The sequence below is a fragment of the Gouania willdenowi genome, chromosome 24, assembly GCF_900634775.1.
Source record: "Gouania willdenowi chromosome 24, fGouWil2.1, whole genome shotgun sequence".
In the NCBI taxonomy this organism is placed as follows: domain Eukaryota; kingdom Metazoa; phylum Chordata; class Actinopteri; order Blenniiformes; family Gobiesocidae; genus Gouania; species Gouania willdenowi.
In genome coordinates, this window is record NC_041066.1 from 10583419 (window position 1) to 10605695 (window position 22277).

Consider the following 22277-nt stretch of genomic DNA (forward strand, 5'->3'; position numbering starts at 1 on the left):
GCTATAGGTAACAGCGTTTTTTTTTTCAGTAACGAGGTAATCTAACTAATTATTTTTTACGCAGTTACGTGCATTTTTAAGGTGGCGATACAAACACTACTACCTGCATGTGAAGTGTACATTATATCCAGGAGCGAAGACTTTGTCGACATCCTTTGTAAGCAACTCAAATTTAATGAAGCGTCTCACAACGACACACGCATCGAAAAAAATCTGAATTCTTTAACATAGAGCAACTTTTTTTTTTTTTAACAGTAACGCAAATAGTTGCTTTCCTTGGTAATGAATTACTTTTATTATAGAGTAATTCAATTACTAATTCAGTTACTTTTTGGAACAAGTCGTGAGTAACTATAACTAATTACTTTTTTAAATTAACATTCCCAACACTGCCAATAACACATTTTCAAATGTATTGACCTAACGGAGAACAAGTAACATCATATTTCATCATAAATAATAATAATAATAAAAAAAAAACTACATTAACCAATCACCTGAATAAAAAACAAATTTAAAAATACAGGTAATCACGAAACATTGTTTGCAATCTGTGCCAAAACACTTAAGAAAACAAAAAAGGAAATCCAGTGCATGTATGACATGAACTACAAGGAAAAAAGTAGCATAATGTTTCATAATACAAGTGACACATTTTATAAATAAATAAAACTAAAAAAAATAATTGTACAAATTATTTGCATGAAAAACAAATGTAAAAGTGCAGTCGTCAAAAATACAGGAAATAACAAAACAGTGATTGCAATCGGTGACAAAAAGCTTCAGAAAACCAAAAAGTAAAAAAGTTTGTTTTATTGTTCCGCACCACTTCACATGTCGACCTTAATCATTACTTTACTTTAGTTCCAAGTTACATTTAGTTCTCGTTCCATATCTAATGCACTCTTATGAAATAATGCTCTTTTAATTTATGCCACATTTTCTGGCTTGTCATTTTTACTTTCTATGGGTGTAGGCATTTTGTTTAGTGTTCATGATCTTTATTATCAATGAAGAAACGCATTTTAGAAGATTGGCATGAAATTTGAAATTTGCCACTGTTTGTCGCACCCCACCTGTCATATCTCCATTCCCCACCAGTGGGGCGTGCCTCCCACTTTGAGAAGCACTGGTTTAACGTAACACATTGGTATACTCTTAATTTATAGTTCCTGATTTTAGTAACAAACATGTTGTCAAAATAAATGACGGAAAAGAACTGTAAAAACCCAGTCCTGTTTAATGCCTCAGCCTCTCAATTAGATGTGTTTTATTTAGCGATAGACCCTTTGATTGTTTGCAAACATTGTGACGTATTTTGTTGGGCGGGGTTTAGCCTGGAGGCAAACCACCATAGATATATATATAAATACTCGATGACTTACCTGCGCTGTTAGACAATGTTGTGACCTAGCAACGTGGCGGCCATCTTACCTCAGAAAGCTGGCCTCGCTCATTACATCGATGTCAATGGTGCATGTACTATTTAAATAATCCTAAGTTGCTCAATTTTCAATCAATTTTCAAACGGCAAGTGGCAATTTCACCATGTACAAGCATCCTATGTCATACCTACGTATAATAAGGTTTGTAATAAGGTATACCGTTTGTAAATCTGTCAATATTTCATCGAGTTTAGGGTATTTTTGTTTAAGCTGATCCCTCACCTTCCAACAGCTATTGTAGAACGTCAGTTGTCTGAGGTAAGATGGCCGCCGTTGAGCTACGCTGGCGAATCCCCAATATTCCATCTAGTGTTTATGTATATATCTATGCTTTAGCGTTTCCTGTTTTTGTGTGCGCCATTAAGGGGTCTATAGGAACCCTGACAAAGAGTTCTGTTGCATCGTTCAGATGACTGCCCCCCACAGGTCAGCAAAAAAAAAAAGTGTGGGTGACCATAAACACTTTATGTTGTAGTGTAGTAGCTGTGTGGTTCTTGTTTCAGACTGGCATGAATTTTCAACCTGACAGTGCCAAAAATTAAAAGTATTATTTATTTTCATGTTTATTTTGTTTTTTTTATTTTCAGTTTGAAACTTGAAAAGCTCATACAAAATTCCAAATAAATGTAAATTTTATAAATAATTAATAAAATATAAATAGAACAATAATTCTATAATATACAGTTTATTTCCCTTTTTTTTAAAAAAAAAAACAAAAAAAAAAACATTGTATTGTATTGATCATAAACTCAGTGTATCATCCCACCCCTGCTGACACCAGTGTAAAGGGATCAGAAGGACAAAAACACATTCAAATAGGTACACATTAATAAACTATTGATGATGTGGACACCATCATTTGGTCTATAAAGGGACCTGCTTTGAAGATCCTCACACCAACAAGGATCTAATGAAAGCCTGTCAGTCTCTTAGCAACATCAAGACATGAGACTTTACCATTAATCCACCTATTCTCTATGAGCGCCATTTATACTTTAAACTGCTCAATCATCATTATTATTATCAAGTGAATATTCATCTGAATATAAATTGTCAGCTGGAAAGAATGTGTGTGTGGGAGTTTTTTAAACCACACACACACACATACTCAGAGTTTGAAGCATTTCATCACTGTGCATGGCTTTGACACAAAGCTGCTAAAACTAAAGCAGGCCTAACCTTGAGCAACACTTTTTCTCACAACTCAGAATAAGAATGGTTGCTATAGAAACTCACTTAATCCTTAGAATGCAGCAATTTGCTCAGTTAGGACACGGGCTTTACAGAGAAGTGTGTGTGTGTTGTTTTTTTTTTTTTTTGTTGCCTCATCTGTTTGTGTCAGTAGAATAAATTGAACCCTTGGTAATAGAGATCAGCTGTCAGGAGAATATTTGTCCAAACTCGATTATCCAGCCAAGCATTAAGACAAACTATGGTGTCACCGGTGCGCCTCGTCTGTATTAGACAAACTGTGAGTGTCAATCTTGAATTCCCTCCAGCCAACACCAGGAATAGCTCATGATTTAGATGCTGCCAATACTGAGAACATTTCCTTTTCAGTTATTTGACAAAAACAACAAAAATGTCAAGTTGTCACCTCTTGTCCTGATAGTCAGAACCTAAGAATGTAACCAGAAATAAAGGAATAAAATACAGGTAATACTATTAGATTTAGTTAATGATAACACTAAACATATGGAAATAAATAGGGCTTTGTTTTAATTTATGAACAACATTGATAACACTTTTAAATGGTCACATGGATGCAAACCCCCCTGTAGGCTGAAATCAGTATGAACTATGAGAACTGTGATATGCGTCTGCATCACTAACATCATTGCATTCAACCCCCCCCCCCCACACACACACACACACACACACAGAGAGTCATACACCAATGCTTTAAAATGTTGGGTTCACTGGCCTTAGGACAGATGGATATGGAAATGATCTGCCAACCCTCTACCACCTGAGCCACACTGACCCATTTCTCAAACAGTTTGCATTCTATTGCAGATTTACACACAGATTTGACATTAAGCACAGCTCTACACACACAAACATTCAGTGTTGCATTTATACTCCAATGTACAACAGGTGTACAAAGATGACAGTAGTGGTTACGGTGTTGTATGTAAAATAATACTTAAAGGTATTGTGGACGATGTTTAAAAAAGAAACGCCCTCTTCACATTTTGGAAAAAAAAGCGCATGCGCAACACGCCTACGTGTGCGGGAGAACGTGCACGAGCCCCGTTTTCCTTGTGCACAGCTCTGTTTACAAGTTGGTGTGGACATCGGTCATACAAGCTTACCTTACAAAAGAAGATTTGCACTTTTCCCACTATGTCAGACTCGCCACCGGTAAGTGAAAATCCATTTTCAAACTACCCGGTGCGCACCGGGCACGAGCACAAGCACGTACGACGGCCTTTCGTAAACATGATTGACAATTAGGAGGACCAATAGTCTTGATGATCCACCCGGAAGCTAAACATCGTCCACAATACCTTTCACTCAAGGGACAAAGACAACTCAACTGAATTATGTAATTTAGAATGTGATGTAAAGCACTTTAAACACAGGATTGTGGAGGTCGACATGCTTGACAAATTGTGTTCCATTCACGTAACTCCGATCGGTTTGATAAAGACATCCAATGGTTCCCATGGTAGCCCAGACTTACCCGTTTTAAGATGTCTTTCTTGTTCAGCTGGAAGACATGCATGGATCCGTAGTAAGATGGATAATTGTGGCGTCCAAATGTTGCACCGACCGCCATTTTCAAAGTCTGCCTTCTTGTTTCCTTCTACGTGTAATATCAAAATCCATCAACTGTAATGTTCTCAGTCTTCCTTGGGATGATGTCATAACGTTTAAAGATCTGAATGACACAGAACTAAGCACTAAAACGTTGGCTTAAAATACTATTTTAAAGAGGTGTGGAGTCACATGACTTGGACTCGGCTTGGACTCGAGTCACGAAGTTGATGACTTTAGACTCAACTTGACTACATTACAAAGAACTTGCAACTCCGCTTATACTTGCAAATGACTCGTGACTTAACTCAGACTTGAGCCTCTTGACTCGGGAAGACTTGACTTCCTACCCTTCCTTGACAAAGTATTTGAGAAAAAGCAGTTACTGTATCATTAATGAGCAAAAAGTCTGCTGGAGTAGCCATCCAACGGCCAACTGGATTATGAATGAAAGGTCCAGTCCACCTATAAACAAACTGACAGCCAATCAGGAAGCAGCTGAAAACATCAAGCAGGGCTGAGACGTGCGTGCACTAGCAGAGAAAATATTCCAAGACTAATACCCTTTGAATTTAAAGATTATACCGTGAAAAATAATTGATTTGGAAAAATTATACCTGGTTCTACTTCCCAGTATAATTATTGTTTGTTTGGTTAACAGAGGAACTGTGACATTTTTTAACTCCAAAAAGATGCTGGATTGATTTGTTTTTAAAAATATTATGTCAGATGATATCAATTTCATTTGACAAATATGTTCTGTGTTCAAGTAATTCATTGCTTATATCAGAATAAACTTGTTCTGTGGCACTAGCTGTGATACATACATGATCTACTCATGATTTTGAGGACTTTTGACTTGTCTTGGATTTGACCGTCTTGACTCGGGACTTTAGTGACATGACTTGAGACTTACTTGAAACTTCAGAAGTAGTGACTTGTTCCCACCTCTGCTTTTTCATCTTAGATTCACTATTGACTGGAAATACCAAGAGTTGTCCTGAAGTGACAACAACGTGATATGCAAACGCTAATTGACTGAAATCTCCAAAATGGCTATGCCTTCTACGGCAGTGCCTGCGCACCTTCGCTTCAGCACTGATCGAGATGTGTGCAAAAAATCAAAAGTGACAAGTTTTTAAAATGAAATTACCAGAACATACGTAACAATGAAATGAAATTAATTCCTAAAAAACTAAACCAAATGGTAAACGGGCCCCTGCTGCGGTGGTTGGGGACCACTGATCTAAAGTGCGTTCATTTGATGGGTTTCATATTGCTTTGACATCCATTGGACATTTGGGATCAAGCCTTTGCAATGAGTTCAGCTGACTTTTTCTTTTAACTTCCCTTTGTGGCAGTCAATTGACATATCATGCTTGTTTTGATTGATGTGCATTACATTTTCAGACCAGCGTCACCTTAGAGATCAAATACCAGCCCATGAATGGCTCAATGGGATCATGGAGCGAGGGTCAGTTTTTGGACATCCCTGATGACCAAGATGGGGTTTTTACGTTTGAGACGGACAGCTTGCTCTCGGGACAAAGCCGTGGGTCAGGGACTTCTCCTGGACGGTCTTTGCATGGATCCATTCCAACCTTCAGAAAGTAAGTGAAACACACTATGTTGTGTATTACATTTGCGTTAAAGGAAATATGCACATACTGTATCATCAATAACTGTGTTGCTGAAGCACAAAAGAAGTTGAAGGTAACTCAAAATGTGGCAAGGCCAAGACGGGTGAAATTAAGATGCATCAATCCATCACATATGATTTTACATGATAGAATAATTGTGCAGGTATTTTTACTGCCCTAAATCATGCTTTATAATTCTACTGTCTCTGTCCATGTCGCATCTTCAGTTGGTTGGGCAGATGCCAATCTCCTATGTCTTAATCATTCAATTTAAATTTAAATTCAACTTTATTTACAGTATATAGCGCAAATTACAACAAAGTCATCTCAAAGCGCTTAACAAAATATAGTCCATAGTAAAAAAAGAAAGAACCCAACGAGATCCACATGAACAAGCATTTAGCGACATTGGGAAGAAAAATCTCCCCCTTTTTTATAGGAAGAAATCTCCAGTGGAACCAGGTTCAGAGGTGACAGCCAACCGTTTCAACTGGTTGGGTTCGTGAACAGAAGGGCAATTAGAACAGGATAGAAGGATAGTCCATCTGAGTGTTCCAGACTCGTTAAGCCATGAACCATTGATCAGTCCATCCGAGTGTTCCTGACGAGTTGAGCAGCGAACCATCGATCAGGAACCGCCAGCTCCAGCATCAGGACACCTGAAACTGAAAAGATAGCGGAGGGCGAGGAGAAGGCACAGACTGCAGGAAAAACATGATATATTATGATACACTCTCTCCTAGTGGTTAAGTTAACATTAAACGTCTCGCGGCATCCTCGATGCTCTGAAATGCTACCACTACAGACGAGGTTTCGTCTTGTACTGGTCACATCTAATGATATATGGGGTGGACATCAGTGTAAATGGTGTGAAGCAGTGTGAGCAGTATGATGGGTTATGCAACAAGGTACAGAAGTGGGGGGTTGTTTACAACCCAGCACAACTGTGTCTGACTGGACATCATCCCATTGCAGCCCATTAGAGCTATGTGTAGATGGTGGATCGTGTTTGAATATAACGTTGGTGTTCTACTATATAATCTTAGTTTTTACTACTTTTTCTACTCACTTTGTCAATCTGTCTTTTTTTGGTGCTTATTTTCATTTTAATGTGCAACTGCACATCTGTCATCGACCATCCTCCCATCTGGTGTCAATGCTTTAATAACTATATCAGTGAAACAAAGAGGTTTAAAACCTGCGGTGCTATAAACCCATTGGATACCAACAGAAATATGGTTTACAAGAATGAAAAGCTGCCTATGAATAATAAGTAGTATCTCTTTTCAGCCACGCTCATTATATTCAATGGAACTATTGAAATGGCAAAGGTGGACACCAACACATCATTATTGCTTCCAGGGTTTGGATTAAGGGTCTTCGATTGAGGTCCTCAGTCGTTTGAGAGCCAGCAGTGTGAATTATGAAGGAAAATGCATTACATTGCATTATTTCAGGATTTCAGCAAGACATTTCTGAGTGATCCAATAGGAATATTGGAATAATTGCTCATGTGGAATATTGTGTGGTTCAGTGAATGATTTAATGTAATACTTTAGTTATTGCACTTTTCCTATGCTGTTCAAAGTCTTGATTTAGTTTTCTGGTAGGGCCTTCACTCTTAAGACTGTTTTTGTCTTTTTTTTCCCCCTGCTGAATCATATACGAAATAATGAAAAACCTGTATTGATTTATTTTCTGCACAATGAGAAAGCAGAATACTGGTCATGAATGTTCAAAATAACTTTTTTTTGTAGATTATCATTTGTTTGTTGGCTCTGAGGTTGTATATAATTGAATTTTCGGGCATGCAATGTGAAAAAGTTTCAAATCTGAGTTTATAACTTTAAAAGAACAAGAAAGTTGAATGATCTCAGCTATATCTAGTCATCCCACGGCTGTTATATAACCATTGCTGTGTTTGAATTTAGTCGACAAACCCGAAAGGAACTACAGGTAAGTAGAAATAGTAGAAAGTGGCTCAGAGAAGGAAAGAAAACAAGACTGAAGGATACAAACCTTCACAAATGTAAATATACAGTACCTGTTTTGGGAGTTTTTTGTTACTTTTTAAAAAATTTATTTTTTAGTTGTTACTAAAGAGCATTTTCTTATTGGTAAATTATTGAAAAATGACAACAAATCTCATACCAAAGTCACAAATCCTGTTCATATCTTAGTTATGGCCAGGCGTGGACTGGGACAAAAATTCCGCCCTGGCATTTTCTATCCAGACCAGCCCACTACATTATCAGCGGACACTACGTAGAAGCCGTTATTACTGTAAGTCAGTGACGCTCAACATGTGGCTTTTTATCTCCTAATTTTAATTATTATTCCCCTAGAAAATCTTAAAAGGGGGAAACTTTTTAACTCTTTTTTACCTATTTAATTTGGCCATTTTGCAACTTACCTTTTTCAAAAGGTTCTGACACTTTTTTCAGACTTCAGCTCTACCTTTTGCGAATAAATATCCCTTTTTTCTCTAATTTTGTCCTTTTCCGCAAGTTGTTTTTTTTTTTTTTACACTTATCCAGTTTTTGTCCTTTTTAAAAATTTTGCTGGCCACTTTTCATCCAAATAAGCTAACTTGTTTCCTTTTTCTACTACATTTGGCATCTTTTTGTTCCACGTTTTTGCCCTTTTTCACTATTGTTTGCCATATTTTGCTCATTTAAGCTACCCTTTGCCATAACATACTGTATATACCACCTAGTTCCTCTTTATTTGCCAATGTTTTAGCCACTTTTGACTGATTTTGGCCCATTTTAGTCACTTTTTACACCCTTTTTTTTGCCACTTTGGGAATATTTTTGGCCACCTGTTACCATGCATGCCTCCACTCGCTCGTCAAAACAAACTAAAACTTAGCGGACAGGACCGGCCCACCGGGACGCTACCCGGTATGCCAGATGGCCAGTCCACCCCTGGTTATGGCCAATCAGGTGAAGTTGACAATAATTATCTCACAGTGAAACTTTTAGGAGATGTTTCAGTCGATTATGAACTGTGATGTTTGATAAATGTTCCTTATTCTGCTGGTAATGAGGTGTCAAAGATGATAACCTGGTTTGAAACTTTCATTGCTCTAGGGAGGAGGATGAGGCAGAAAAAGGGATGTCAGAAGCATTCTAACCTGGAGCTACTGCCAACACAGTGTGTTTCTGTGTGTGTGTTATTCTGAAAGTCTTCATCCTTCTTTGCAACACTGCACTGAAATCAAACCTGAGAGAGAAAGTTGTGGTGTTAAATGTCTTTTGAACTGTTACCTTTACACAGCCAACTTTAACACTCCAAACTATTTCTCTCTCTATTTATGGCCGTCGCGTTTAGAAACAGGTTTGTCCTCCTTGGAATCTTTACTAGGCAATTTATTTTCATTATTTCTCTTGTTCTGAAAACGTCTGGCTTATTAGTGTCAGTTTTTTTCTCCTGGACTTCTTAACTGAGTGAAATTGCATCTGACTATCCCACCACTGCCCCCCAGCCCTCCTCATCCACGCGCTGCACCATCCGTGGACACGCAGGATGATTTATGGCCGCAAACATAAAGCATTTTGCTCCATCGGCGGCTCAGCAACAAGCCAGCTTTTACAAGGTTTTTGTATTTCGAATGAATAAATCACTTTCTGTCTGCTTTTACCAGCAGTAAAGCAGATCTGCTGACATAAAAAATAATAAAACAAGGTTAAGGTTTCAGCTGCTTCTGATCTACGTCAAATGAAAGGCGCAAAATGAATAAATCGTGTCACAAATCAACAAATAATCACACTTTAACTTACTCGCAGAGTATTTCCGTGAGCATTCCATTCATATTGAATTGCTGAACTTATTCATAAGTTACAAGGTATTCCCACAGGAAAATAAATGCCATTGCATTTACTCCAGCCTTTTAATAACTTATACAGTGACAAACAGGCTTTTTCCATTAGAATTAAACATTTTAGTTTGCGCATATTGCAACAAAATTTCAACAAAATGGTTAAAAATGGAACCCCTATTGAAAAAGGTAATTTTTGTGACTTTTCTTCTTCCAAACTCATAAAAATAACAAATATGCCACTACATAATTTAGAACAGTAAGAAAAAAGTTATTTGAGCATGAAAAATAGAACAACAAAAAAAGTCATTTGCAATCAATGTTCACCAACCAATCAAATTCCTTTATTGTCATTATACAAAGTATAACACAGTTGGAAGCTTCTCCTATTTACAGTGCAGAACATGTTGAAAGAATACAAGTTAGTAAAAGTGCAAGTTGTTCATTAACAGTATGGGGATAAAAAAGATCATTTTTTTAAAAATATGAGGAAAACGTATTGCAATCATTACGTCACACCCCTCCCCTATGGGATGCACCCGCAGTTTGATAACCACTGATCTGCAGAACATTTAATACAGCTTTGTTGTTAAAAACATTACAATTTATAGAAGCAAGTATTGCATTTTTCATCAATCATGTTTGTGCTTTAAAACCTCCATTATGTGTGTGTTTTGATTATCCAGGTCAGAATGTACACCATGGAATAATCTCCAGTCCATGACACAGCAAACACAGCGTGCAAGCCCGTAACAGATGTGGAACGACAGCCGCGCACACAGAACATGCGACTTGCATGCAGAAGTGGAGATATATTAATTCATTAAACTGACATATCTGTCATGACTGCAAGCCGTCGGTTTTATGATATAGAGAATGGCCAGTCGGCAAAAAATCTCCGATCAGTGGTTCAGAACGCTGCTGCGGAGACAATTTCTGACAGATCTCCTGGTGAAAAAAAGGCAGTGAAATAATTATATACTAACAAACACTCAAAAAAGAAAACAATCTCATTGTCCACAGATCCTGCTCCTTATGTGCTCAGACAAATCACTGATCCTGCTTAGAAAGAAATATATTTCTATTATAATATTTTAGTAGTAGTCAATAGGCCTGGGCCAATCACAGATTTTGCTGGACGATATATTATCCCACAAATTATTTCAGATAAACGATGTTATTGTTGACTTCTTTTTTTAGACCAAATGAACCATATCATAAAAACGCAAGTGCACCCTTTCAAATGCAATCAACTTGTATTTCTCATTAGTATTTTTTACCATTGTGATTGGAATGTCAAGAACTTTTAAATATTTTAAACAAATAAAACAAAGAAAAATTTAAAATAAAATGGACTCTCAGTCACTGTTAGCAAAAAAATTGCACTTTAATAAATATCACAAAAAAAAAAACCCTGTCACTGGTAAGAAAAACACCTCAAATGCAAAACCACACACAACCAAAGCAATCAATAAAATGGTTTATCAAGTATCTCTCAAAAAACAAAATTGCACTTGCAATAAATATTATACATTGAGGCACAGAGCAGGTATATAGTTGTACATCACTTAACAGGTAACGCTTCTAATCCAGTTAGAACTTTTGTAAACAAAAATGCTAGCGGCCCCGCCTGCCCCTGTTTCATTCTGTTCTGTTTTCATTCGGTCTTAAACCATAGAGAATGGACAAATAGTTTGTAGTTTACTCCGTTTATTCCGCTACGGAACAAACATGCAGGTGCTGAGGGTGAACCCCTTTGTCATCTAGCTGTTTGGAGGCCAAAGACAAGGAAGCTTCTGCTTCCGATCACACCGCTTACGTCTCCTCCGCTGGCGGATAAGAGGCTCCGTTGCTTCACAGGCCGCTGGGTGTAGCCGGCGTAGCAATCCAAAGCTACGTAATAGATCCAGAGTTTCCGCATGTACCGGACTAAAACTGTTTGATTTACCTAAATCTGAGATTGCCTGGTGGTGGTATACTATTTTAGAGTAATTATGCTGCAGGTTCACTGAGAAATTATTGGAACTAACTGAGTTATCTGCTGTTTTATATCTGTTGCTAACATTAACCTTGGCAGCGGACAGGCGCGCCGCCAAATACGCATGAATATGGCAATATACTGAGGCCGGCAAACGAGTATATTTTCATTTGCCGTCCGGTTAATTGATTTATCGATTATAGGCCCAGGCCTAGTAGTCATAGATGTCATAATTAGGGATATATGTATATAAAGTGTAATTTAATTTGTCTGACTTACATTTAAATATTGCAAAAAAAATAAAAATTAAACGCATAGATTTATGCTTTTGATATGATATGATACCAACCCCCTGTTCATTATCTGTACTATGACATTTTCTATCACTGGACTTGGTGCATTTCCAAGGTGAGCTTTTACCATCTGAAGCATATTTTTGATCTAAGCAGCATGACAAAAATCATGCCTTGATTTGTCTATCAAAGTTTCATTTTCTTAAAAATAAAAATGCCCTGTTCATCCATTCTAGTTCTCTCATGCATGCTAATATAAAATAACTTCAAATCAAACCCTTAATGATTGATACGAGTGCGTGCGTCTGTGGTCGTGCTTCAGTTTACAAAACTGTAAAAGTATGAATATATCACAAGGTTATTCCTCTTCCATTTTGTGCTATATTTAGTTTAAAGCCCTACGGGAAATAGCAATGATGATGTCATAATGAAATGCCTTTTGGGGAAACTCCCGGTTTCTGCATGCATTTGTCCCAGATTCTACTTCAGATACCAGTATCTTAAGTGCTGAGTTGTGATTTTTAAATGAAAGAAATTGAACACGTTATTTGCAGAAGTCAGCGCTAAATCCAGACTCGGACTGTATTGTCCAGAGAGTTTGTCTTCCAGCCCAGTTGTTGCAATAACAAAGTAAAAAATGCAAGAGAGACATTTCCAGTGACTATGAAAAATGTATGTTCGTTCAGTGAAATATTCACGTCGCATCACCAGCAATCACAAACCACTGCCCCATTTCACTCTATACGTCCTCTGAAATAACGCAATGAAACGCAACACTTTATAAGTGCAATTTAGTAGTTTTATGTGGGCCATGAAGCCTCTGAGAGCTGTTTGTTTTATGAAAAGGCTTCATAATGTGATCCTGATGAGAACAAAGTTAGAGAAGAAGACCATTGGTTGTACACGTCACAAAAAATCAATTACAATCTTGTAAGCAATTGGTACAAAGCCCATACAAATGTTAATATCATTGATCGGTTTTATGCATCCAGAATGTATAGTGCTGAGGCAAAGTTAACAGTTGAAGACGCAGGATGGATTTTTGGTCTGGGAAAGTAAAGTGTGAGCTATGAGACAACAGAGTCATTAGTAATGTTTTTAGTTTAGAAAGAGTTTAACTCTCGTTGTTATCTCTGCCTGCTTTGGAACCAGGCTGTCTTGAAAGCACCATAATATCCATGTGGGAGAGATAGGGGAGACGGGTGAGAGCACTGCTTATCTTATTTGGCTCCATCCTGCAGATTTCCCAGAGCAGAACGTATAGCGTGCTACCATTATTTATTCATTGCCTCTGAGTTCTTGGTGTTATTCTCTTTTTATCCAATTATTTTAAACTGGATGGACGTTTGGTCTGTGGCAGTGAAAAGCAGATGGATCAAACGGTACGAAGCAAATCTCATTAAGGGTGTGAAAGCATTGAGCGTAACTTCTAGTAGAAAGAATCTAAAGCTTTTGGAAAAAAGTAAAAAAAAAAAATGGGCGATGTTATCGGCCAGCTGATATTATTGGCCAATATTAGCCATAAAATGTGATATGTCTACATTGATATCGGCACTGATATTAAAAAATTGATATATTAAAAACAAATATGGCACTTTTTACATTTCTAAAGTTGGATAAGTATTACTATTTTGCATTAATAATGTTTATTTGTAGAATACTTCTAGTAGGTCATCACATTATAAGTAGGCTTAACCTGTTAAGTCCATGACGATATATATATTATGTGACCTAAAATTAGGTGTGGGGGGGGTCTATGTATATATCGGTATTAGAAATAGGAAATTTAGTGTTGGACAATATCGGATATCAGCAAAAAGGTAATATCGAACACCCCGAGAAAAAACTACAAAAAACCAAAGTGATAATAAATGTTTATTACATTACTTATAGATTGCAAAACACAACCTATGGTGGTTAAAAAGGCATTCAATGTACGTCAATGTGCCTTTCACACAAACCCAATTAGCAACAAAAATATTGTTTAGCCACACCATTAGCTTCCTGTCAAAAATCGGACAAATGATTGCAATTAATTCAATTCAAAAGTTTTGCATAAGTTTTATTATTCAAGAACTAAGTTGCATAAAATGTTCCCCCAAACTTCACCGCTCTGTGAAAGATGTAGGATCTTCACTGGTGCACTGGCACATCACTGTTGGGAATGCTGAAAGATTAAACACTTTTGGTTTTCAATATTTAAATGGAATTCCTCTATATTTAAAATGAATCTTGAGCCAGACCCTGAATCTGCCTTGTTGGGCATTTCTAGCTCATTGAAAAAAAGGACAAAAAATTATTTACAGTTTACATTTTCTTATGGTATGGTTATTGCAAAGAGATGTATTTTGAAAATGTGTAAATCTGATATCCTTCCTGTATTTGAAGCTGGGCTGAGAATTTATTGGAGTGCTCCACATTGAAAAACTGAGATATGAAGTGTCAGGGAACCTACAGTACATACATTTTACAGGTGGTGGAAACCTATTATGGAGTGTTTACAACTAGGGATGTCCCGATACAACTTTTTCTCCTCCGATACGATACCGACATTGCAGCTTTGAGTAGTGTCCAATACCGATATCGAGCCTATACAATATCAGCTTATTACTTATTACTTACTTATTTTGTAGTGTGGAATGTTAGAAAAGACTCATTTATTATAAACAAATGGATTACATATAATTAACCTCTTAGAATAATAATATTCTATGATTGAATAAAACAATTAAATAGAAGTTATTGAAAAAATAAATCCTAAAAACCAATATATAGTATATTATATCGAAGGTTTTAGATGCTGTCCGATAAAATCCGATTTTTTTTTTCTGGCTGAAATCGGACCCATAGCCCATATTAATATCGGATCGGGACACCCCTATTTAAAACTTTAGATGACCCCCATTACACTTAATTTGTCTGTGGCTGAATTATGGATATTTTGTGATGACGTTGATAGCCTCATTGTTAGAATTGTGTATTTTGTTGTTTTGTGTAGTGGTCTTGTGTTTGTTTGTTTGTTTGTTTGTTTATCTAGGTCTACTAGTGTTTAGGATGAACTCTGGACTAAGTACTGTATTTTTATGGCTGTTCGGCTTTTTCTATCTCAGTGTGTCACATGTAAAACGTTAAAACTCATAAATAAAGTTAAAAAAAAAAAAAAAAAAAATTACTGACATGCTAACTAAGCTATTAATAATGATGATGCTTACCAAATATGCAGCCTACAGACTAATTGCCTTCCAGCTAAAGTTGCACGGGAGTTGTCCACTTAAGTTAGTGAGATAGTTTGCATACTCTCCCTGTTTACAGTGCAGAGATTGTTTGATAGCTGTATGCATGCACATGTATATAATACTCTCCTCCTTTCGTTCTTTTCTCTCTGTGATTGACTGCTGGCCTGTTCTTTGTGTTCCCGCTATCTGCCCTGATCAAGATAGCATCAGGATTAGCAACCTGAGACAGTGATTAGGATTATTTGAGCAGGAAGGATAGATGGGTATAAATCTCTAAAGGCCACCAACGGAGCTGTGTTGGCAACGTCACAAAGTGCACGTTCCTGTATGTACCTGTAGAGGCCAACCCCTACACCCTCCTCTTCCTTCTCTTTTTATCTCCAACCATGGCCCTCCCCCTCCCTCCCTTTCTGCTCTGCATCCTCCTCTCACCTGTCCATATGGCATCTTCCTGAGGGATCCAAACTAATTGCACAGCACAGGTAATATTTTGAGAACGATAACAGCAAGTTGTGGAATAGTCGTGGCGTCTCTCTCTGATGTTTTGTGGTATTTAGGACAACGACTTGTAAGTAGCATATGGTTTTGATTCCTATGATATGTTGAGTGATATACTTACAACAAAGTCAGATCACAGGTATATCTGAACTGGTTAGAGCAGCCAATTTATATGTATTATTATTATGCATTGAATTCTTCTCCATAACCATAATGGTTGAATTTGATGACAAAGCAGCAAATCATTTCCTTTCATAGGCTGGAATTTGCATTGATATATAATATAAACAAGTAGATTATTGTAATGGAGCATTTTCTTTAGTGATCAGCATTTTTTCCATCTTCATACATGGGTTACTTTACATTTTGATGAATCAGTGTCGTTTCAGACATTTTTTTTCTTCTCTTATGTAGGCAAGAAAACAAAACCAAAGACTGATCTATTTATAAGTTAATGTCTAGAAACTTTTACATTAAAAACTGCTTTCAAATGTTGATATTTGCTTTATTTGTATCTAATGAAACAGCATTACAACATCCTCAAAATCCATAAGGGAAAGATCAAAGCAGATGCTGAATTGTGATACATTTGATTCTGGACACTTAGGGAAACAAAGGGAAAACCCTCCTATTCATTAACTTCCTGACATGTATCCATATCCGCAGAAAATTGGACCGTCACACTCTCTATTAAAATTTAATGGCTCTTATTTGTCATGGTTCAGATGACATCATCAGTTCTTTGTTGCCGCGGTGATATGTGATCTTGATAAAATTCAATGTGGTGACACTGGATACTTTTGTTTGGTGATTGGGGATCGGGTAAAATGGTTTTGTGGAAATGAGGGGGATGAAACCAAGAGTCGTCCCCAGTTGAAGACATCCTTCATGTACATACAGCAATCTAATGGTGTTGAAGATACACACCTGTACATAATAACCTCAGAGGTTTTCACTGTTGTTGTGGTCTTGCACCATCTTCAGACAGCGACAAGGAAAGGAACAACATTTGCTATGAAGCTGTAATCAAAGAGATTAATCTGGTTGGAACCAGACTTCAATCTCGCTATCCAAGTTTCCTTAATCTCCTCTGGATTGTGTTCACACAGAGCAGGAAAAGGAGTTTTCTTAGCCATGAAGCTCGGCAAGATCAGAAGCTCGAAAGAGGATCACAGAAAAGAAGGTAAAGGGACAAGAAAAATTGATTAAATGCACCAAAAAGCAGATTTTTAGTTGATTTAACTGATTTATCTTTAACAGATGAGCCTGCGATCCTGGACATGGAGGACCTGGACAGGAAAGCAATACGTCTGGCTGGAACACTGGACCCAGACACGGTTTCTTTGGCGTCCGTCACTGCCGTCACCACTAACGTCTCCAATAAAAGGTCTGATGCACATCTAGAGAAGCGTGCAAATGGGCTCCAAGCGATGAATTAAAAGAACACCAGAACAGCCAATAAACAATCCACCTGTAGGTGATGTAGTGTAACAAATGGTTAATTCAACAACACAGTTAGGTTTCTCTCCAACTGCTTCATCTAAATATCTCTAGACTGTTGTTGTTCTAAAAAATAGTGGGTACTTTTAAAGTAAATTATAATCTGGATTTATAAAATCTGATGGGTTTTTAATTAAAGGAACACATATTTTATGTTAGATATTGAAATGGTGATATGTTAACTTAATATTTTATTAGATTTTGCACAGTTTAACAACTGCTAACGTTTCACTGATCCTGCTGTAACCACACAGATCAAAACCAGATATCAAGATGGAGCCCAGCTCCGGACGGCCGGTGGATTACCAGGTGTGTACATTAGTTCATTTTAATTTATACACTCTACCTCAATAGTGTGGATACATTTGATATTTCCAACAGCAGATCCAAGAATAAATACTATGTACTCCTAAACCAAGTGTTTGAAAAGTGTAGATGAACTACACCAATGAGATCCATTGATTTTCTCTACTAGTAGTTTTATTCAGATCAAATTTGAGACATCTCAGGTTTTTGTGGATCATTTGGATTCAAAGTAAATAAGTTTCCATGTTTTTCCTTTTCATACGTGAAGATTGGAGTTCCAAAGTTGGTAATAGGCGTGAATTAACACATTATTGCTATTTAATGAGCCAGCAACCAGTTCATATTATCACAAAATAAGAAGTAGCATTAGGTACCGTGCAACTCTGATGAGAATAAGTGAAAACTCCATTTAGCCCCACTGATTACCATAGTTTATTGTTCTGTGTTCCACATTGCCTTTTTGTGCATTATGCTTTTATTATGCCTTTATTTCCATAATGCCACTTGGTTTCTGTTAAAAAAGGAGAAATATTCATTGATCCACATGGCATGTAATTTTATGCACTTTGTTTTGTTTAGTTTTTTTAGCTCAGCAAGGAATGTTTTGTAGCTGTGACGCTAAAATTATTCTGAATAGAAGATCAAATACCGGTAAATGACTAAATGGAACCAGTCGTGGATTTTCCATTATGCTGATCTGTCTGTGTCACTGTTTTTCATTCTTATGTGAGTCACAATCACTTTAAAACATAGTATTTAGGTTAATTATAGCATTATTGTGCTACCCATTGCCATAGAGGGGTACTTGTTTCTCTGTCTTTGGATTGCGAACGCTAATGTACAGCTAATAGAGTGTAATAATAATAATTGCAGTACCGTCTTTGTGCCAACAGACTAAAGATGGTCATATCTTTAATGACAGACACGCCACAGCCCAAAGGTTAAAAATCATGTGTTGGATTTATGTTGTTTTTAGTCGAATTCAAACCCTTCGTCTTTTCTCTCATTGTCTCAACTGAACTGCTGTGCATCTATACAGTGTATTACGACAATGTTTCTTCTTGTTAAGTCACAGCTCGAAGGAGTGTCGGCTTCATTCAGTGTTCAGTTTGATTTGATGCACTTTTTTCTCTTTCATCAGATTAGCATCACTGTGATCGAAGCAAGGCAGCTAATAGGCCTGAACATGGATCCAGTGGTGTGTGTGGAGATTGGAGATGACAAGAAATATACGTCTATGAAGGAGTCCACCAACTGCCCGTACTACAATGAGGTTAGACACTCCAGGATTTTCCACCATGTTCTCTTTGAGGAACAGCTTCGTTTAGCACCCGTCAGCTCCAGTAGGGGAAACTACAGAGATACAGTAGCTTCAGCTAATAAAGACCAAGACTTAACACATTGTAACTTAGACCAGCGGTTCTCAAACTTGGTGTCGCGAGTCACAGAAATGGTGTTGCCAGATGCCTTCAATGAAGTAGGAATATTTTTTGAACAATTTGAGCTAATTTTCTTGCCTATTTTACACATTTTCTGCAGATTTTAACCTATTTTTCTTGCCACATTTTTGCTCCTTTTAATGCTTTCACTTCTCCATCAAATTTCAATGCCTTTTATGCACATTTTTTTTCACTTTCAAGACATTTTGGGCACTTATAATAAACCCTTTCCACCGCCTTTCTACCTAATGTCACATATGTTGACCAGTTATTGTCACTTTTAATCTCTTTTCATCATATTTCATGCTTATTTTTTTACCATTTAACCACATTCATAATTTGTCATGTCCATTATTTGCCAGTTTAAACTAATTATTCCTACTTTCTTGACACTTTGAAGCCAATATTAACACTTTGAACCCTTTTTACCACATTTTAACTCGATTTTTTTCTGATTAAAATGATGATTTACATCTTTAAGATGACTATATATTTTGGCCCAAATATTAATAAACTTCCTCGTTAACAGAGGATATTATTCTGATAAATAGATAAATGTGGTTATCACAGATTCATAGAACAATAAATCATCATTTTGCTAATTTATGTTTATATGTTTAGATCAGAAATAATTAGCTTAGATTGCTTCTAGGATACGTTTAGTGTTGGAATCAGCTTTTATATTGCCTATAGTTTTAATAGTTGTGCAATAAAAAAATTAATGTTGTTTCATGCATTCAAATATATAATAAAGAAATTCTATCGAACTATTTTAAGGGACAATAAAATGAGGTAAACAACTGGAACAATAAGGGTTGTTTTAGTGCTATGGTTATACACAATTTGTTACTTGTGATGTTACATGAGCATTCCTATCAATGAGAAATTAAAATTTTGACATTTCACTTAGTATAGACTATACAGTAAAGCAGTGTTTACAATTGTACGTTACAGGCCAAAGCCTAGTGAGAGTTGTTTTTTCCTAAGACACAAGTCAGTATTTATTGGCCCTAATCTGCTGCACCATGACCTCGTTTTTTGTAACCTCGAAGCACCACGAGTTGTTGTTGGTGTTGTTGGTGTTGTCGGTGTTGGTGCTGTTTCTAAATGACAATGTTAGGAAGGTTTGAAAGTTAATTGAAGCTCAGCCTGTCTGTCGTGCTTGTTCTCGAGATCGATTCGCTGTTGTCTGAAAACTCCCTGCTGACAAACAAGAGACGAGAAGGCCTTCAGATTCCCTCAATCCCATCAAGACTGTTTCGGTTCCACGTTTATCTGTTTCTACCCATGAACGCCTCCCCACTGCAAGCTGGAATCACAGACCCTCAGTCTGCATGACATATTTATTTATTTATTCATTAATTTATTTCAAATTCCCATGGGATGACTGATTTTATTTGGGTTTTTGATTTTTTTCATCTTCTGCCATGATATACACTTATTTTTATTGTGTTTTCGGTAACACTTTACTTAAAGTTTTATACATAAGGCTGACATTAAGCTGTCGTTATCTGTCATTAGCATGAACAAGGCGTCATTCATAAAGTGTCTAAATTATGACACCTTTCGCTAATTTATGACACATTTTTTGGGTTAGGTGGTGGGATCTAGTGGGGTTAGGGTTATGATAGGGGACTAAATGTAAGTCACGAGCAATAGGTCGCCTTTACTGTCAAAACCTTCTATTCTGTTTAAAAATTTCTCTTAGTATGTTTTAGCCTCTGAAAAGTCACTTTCTGAGCAACTCTACACAAGCAGGCTGATTTGCGGCCCACTTATGCATATTCATGAGTGGGCGTGTCTATAGACTGGACACTGACTTCCTCCTCCCCGCATGGTGACGTAGGGCCAGAGGACGGCCCGCCCTCCTCCCACCCACTCCGTAGCCGAGCTCATGCTGATTTATAAACACGAGACAGAGCGTGGGGGCGGGGCGTTCACCGGTACATACATAGACTGTAAAAAATACATACATATTACTGTGTGAAGGATGCTGAAATGCTCACCTTCGTGGGCGTGTCTGTTTACATGTCAATCACGGCAGAGAGCTTCCTGGAGGCGTGGCTTCTCCAGCTCAGTGCCGCGTCAAATTCATCATCAGAGTGGGAACGCGTCATCAAATTGAAGTGAGGTGTTTGGGCTCACCCTGCAGTAAGAAAGGAGCAAATCACCCTCTAACTAACGATTGAGGGAATCAATGAAAAAAATATTTTGGGCATGTGTATGAAGCCCTAATAGCACTTTATGATGTTTAAAGTACAGAAAAGTCCATTTAGAGTAACATGGGCCTTTAAGGCTAGGGTAATGTAGGGTTAGAGTCACGAACGACACTTAATGACAGCCTTCGTGACACCTTATTCATGCTAATGACAGGTGTCATGTCATAATAATGACAGCGTAATGTCAGCGTTATGTATAAAACGTTGAGTTAAGTGTTACCGCGTTCTCTATCCAGGCTTAATTAGAGAAGAATACTACTGTACAGTACACAGAACAATGACTTTAGCTGTGAGGCAGCGCTGCTTACCACAGAGTCCTGATATCACGATTTGTCTCCAAAGAGATACGCTCGAGCCTTCCCAGCCAAACTCTGCCCCTCGGCGCTCTTTGGTCCCTGTAGAGGCAGCTTATCACGTTTGTCCCTGATTTAAACACAACTTAATTTCCTCTTGGAGTTTGAGCACATTTATTATAGATAAAACTTCAGAGTTATTGTTAGATAGCTTGGTCACTTAAAATTCCAATAAAAGCTTTTCTCGTGTGTAGCCTGAGTCGCCTTCTGTTTTTTTTTTCCTGTCTCCCATTTGCAGTATTTTGTGTTTGACTTTCACGTTCCGCCTGACGTCATGTTCGACAAGATCATCAAGCTCTCAGTAAGTGATCATCGTGTGCCCCCCCCCACACTCCCCTCTCCACCACACACACACACACATTTGTTTTTACATAATAATGCTCCTTGTCGCTGCTTTTTCAGGTAATTCATTCCAAAAACCTTCTAAGAAGTGGAACATTGGTAGGAAACTTCAAAATGGATGTTGGTACGGTTTATTCACAGCCAGGTAAACTACACCAGTTACATTCTAGCCATGGGGTTTGTTCTATGTATCAGTACGTACCAGGGTTGGGGTCAATTCTGTTTGCGTAATTGGTTATTAATTACAATGATGACACAATTCTAATCATAATTGTAATTGAAAAAATATATTGTTGGTGTTTTCACCGTAATTGTATTGTAATTCATTTCAGAAAATTGTATGAAAACTGTCATTTACAATTTAATTAAACGCAAAACTGGGAAATCACGTGACAGTTCTATAAACATATATAGTAAATAATAATTCAAATCTGTTTCAAATCAAGTT

At 37.2% G+C, this 22277-nt stretch overlaps 1 protein-coding gene across 20 annotated transcripts in view; it reads left to right on the plus strand.

Moving 5' to 3' along the window:
- Positions 1 to 22277, plus strand: part of otofa (otoferlin a) — a 93587-nt gene that overhangs the window by 40554 nt on the left and 30756 nt on the right. For all 20 annotated transcript variants that reach the window (XR_003672938.1, XR_003672940.1, XR_003672939.1 and 17 more), the window contains exons 5-11: positions 5616 to 5815; positions 16780 to 16853; positions 16931 to 17057; positions 17425 to 17479; positions 18618 to 18749; positions 21726 to 21788; positions 21890 to 21974. Coding sequence is in view for 17 of the 20 variants with exons in the window: in XM_028439161.1 (XP_028294962.1) it covers positions 5616 to 5815; positions 16780 to 16853; positions 16931 to 17057; positions 17425 to 17479; positions 18618 to 18749; positions 21726 to 21788; positions 21890 to 21974 (736 nt within the window). In the remaining 3 variants the exon portion in view is untranslated. The remainder of the gene's footprint in view (positions 1 to 5615; positions 5816 to 16779; positions 16854 to 16930; positions 17058 to 17424; positions 17480 to 18617; positions 18750 to 21725; positions 21789 to 21889; positions 21975 to 22277) is intronic.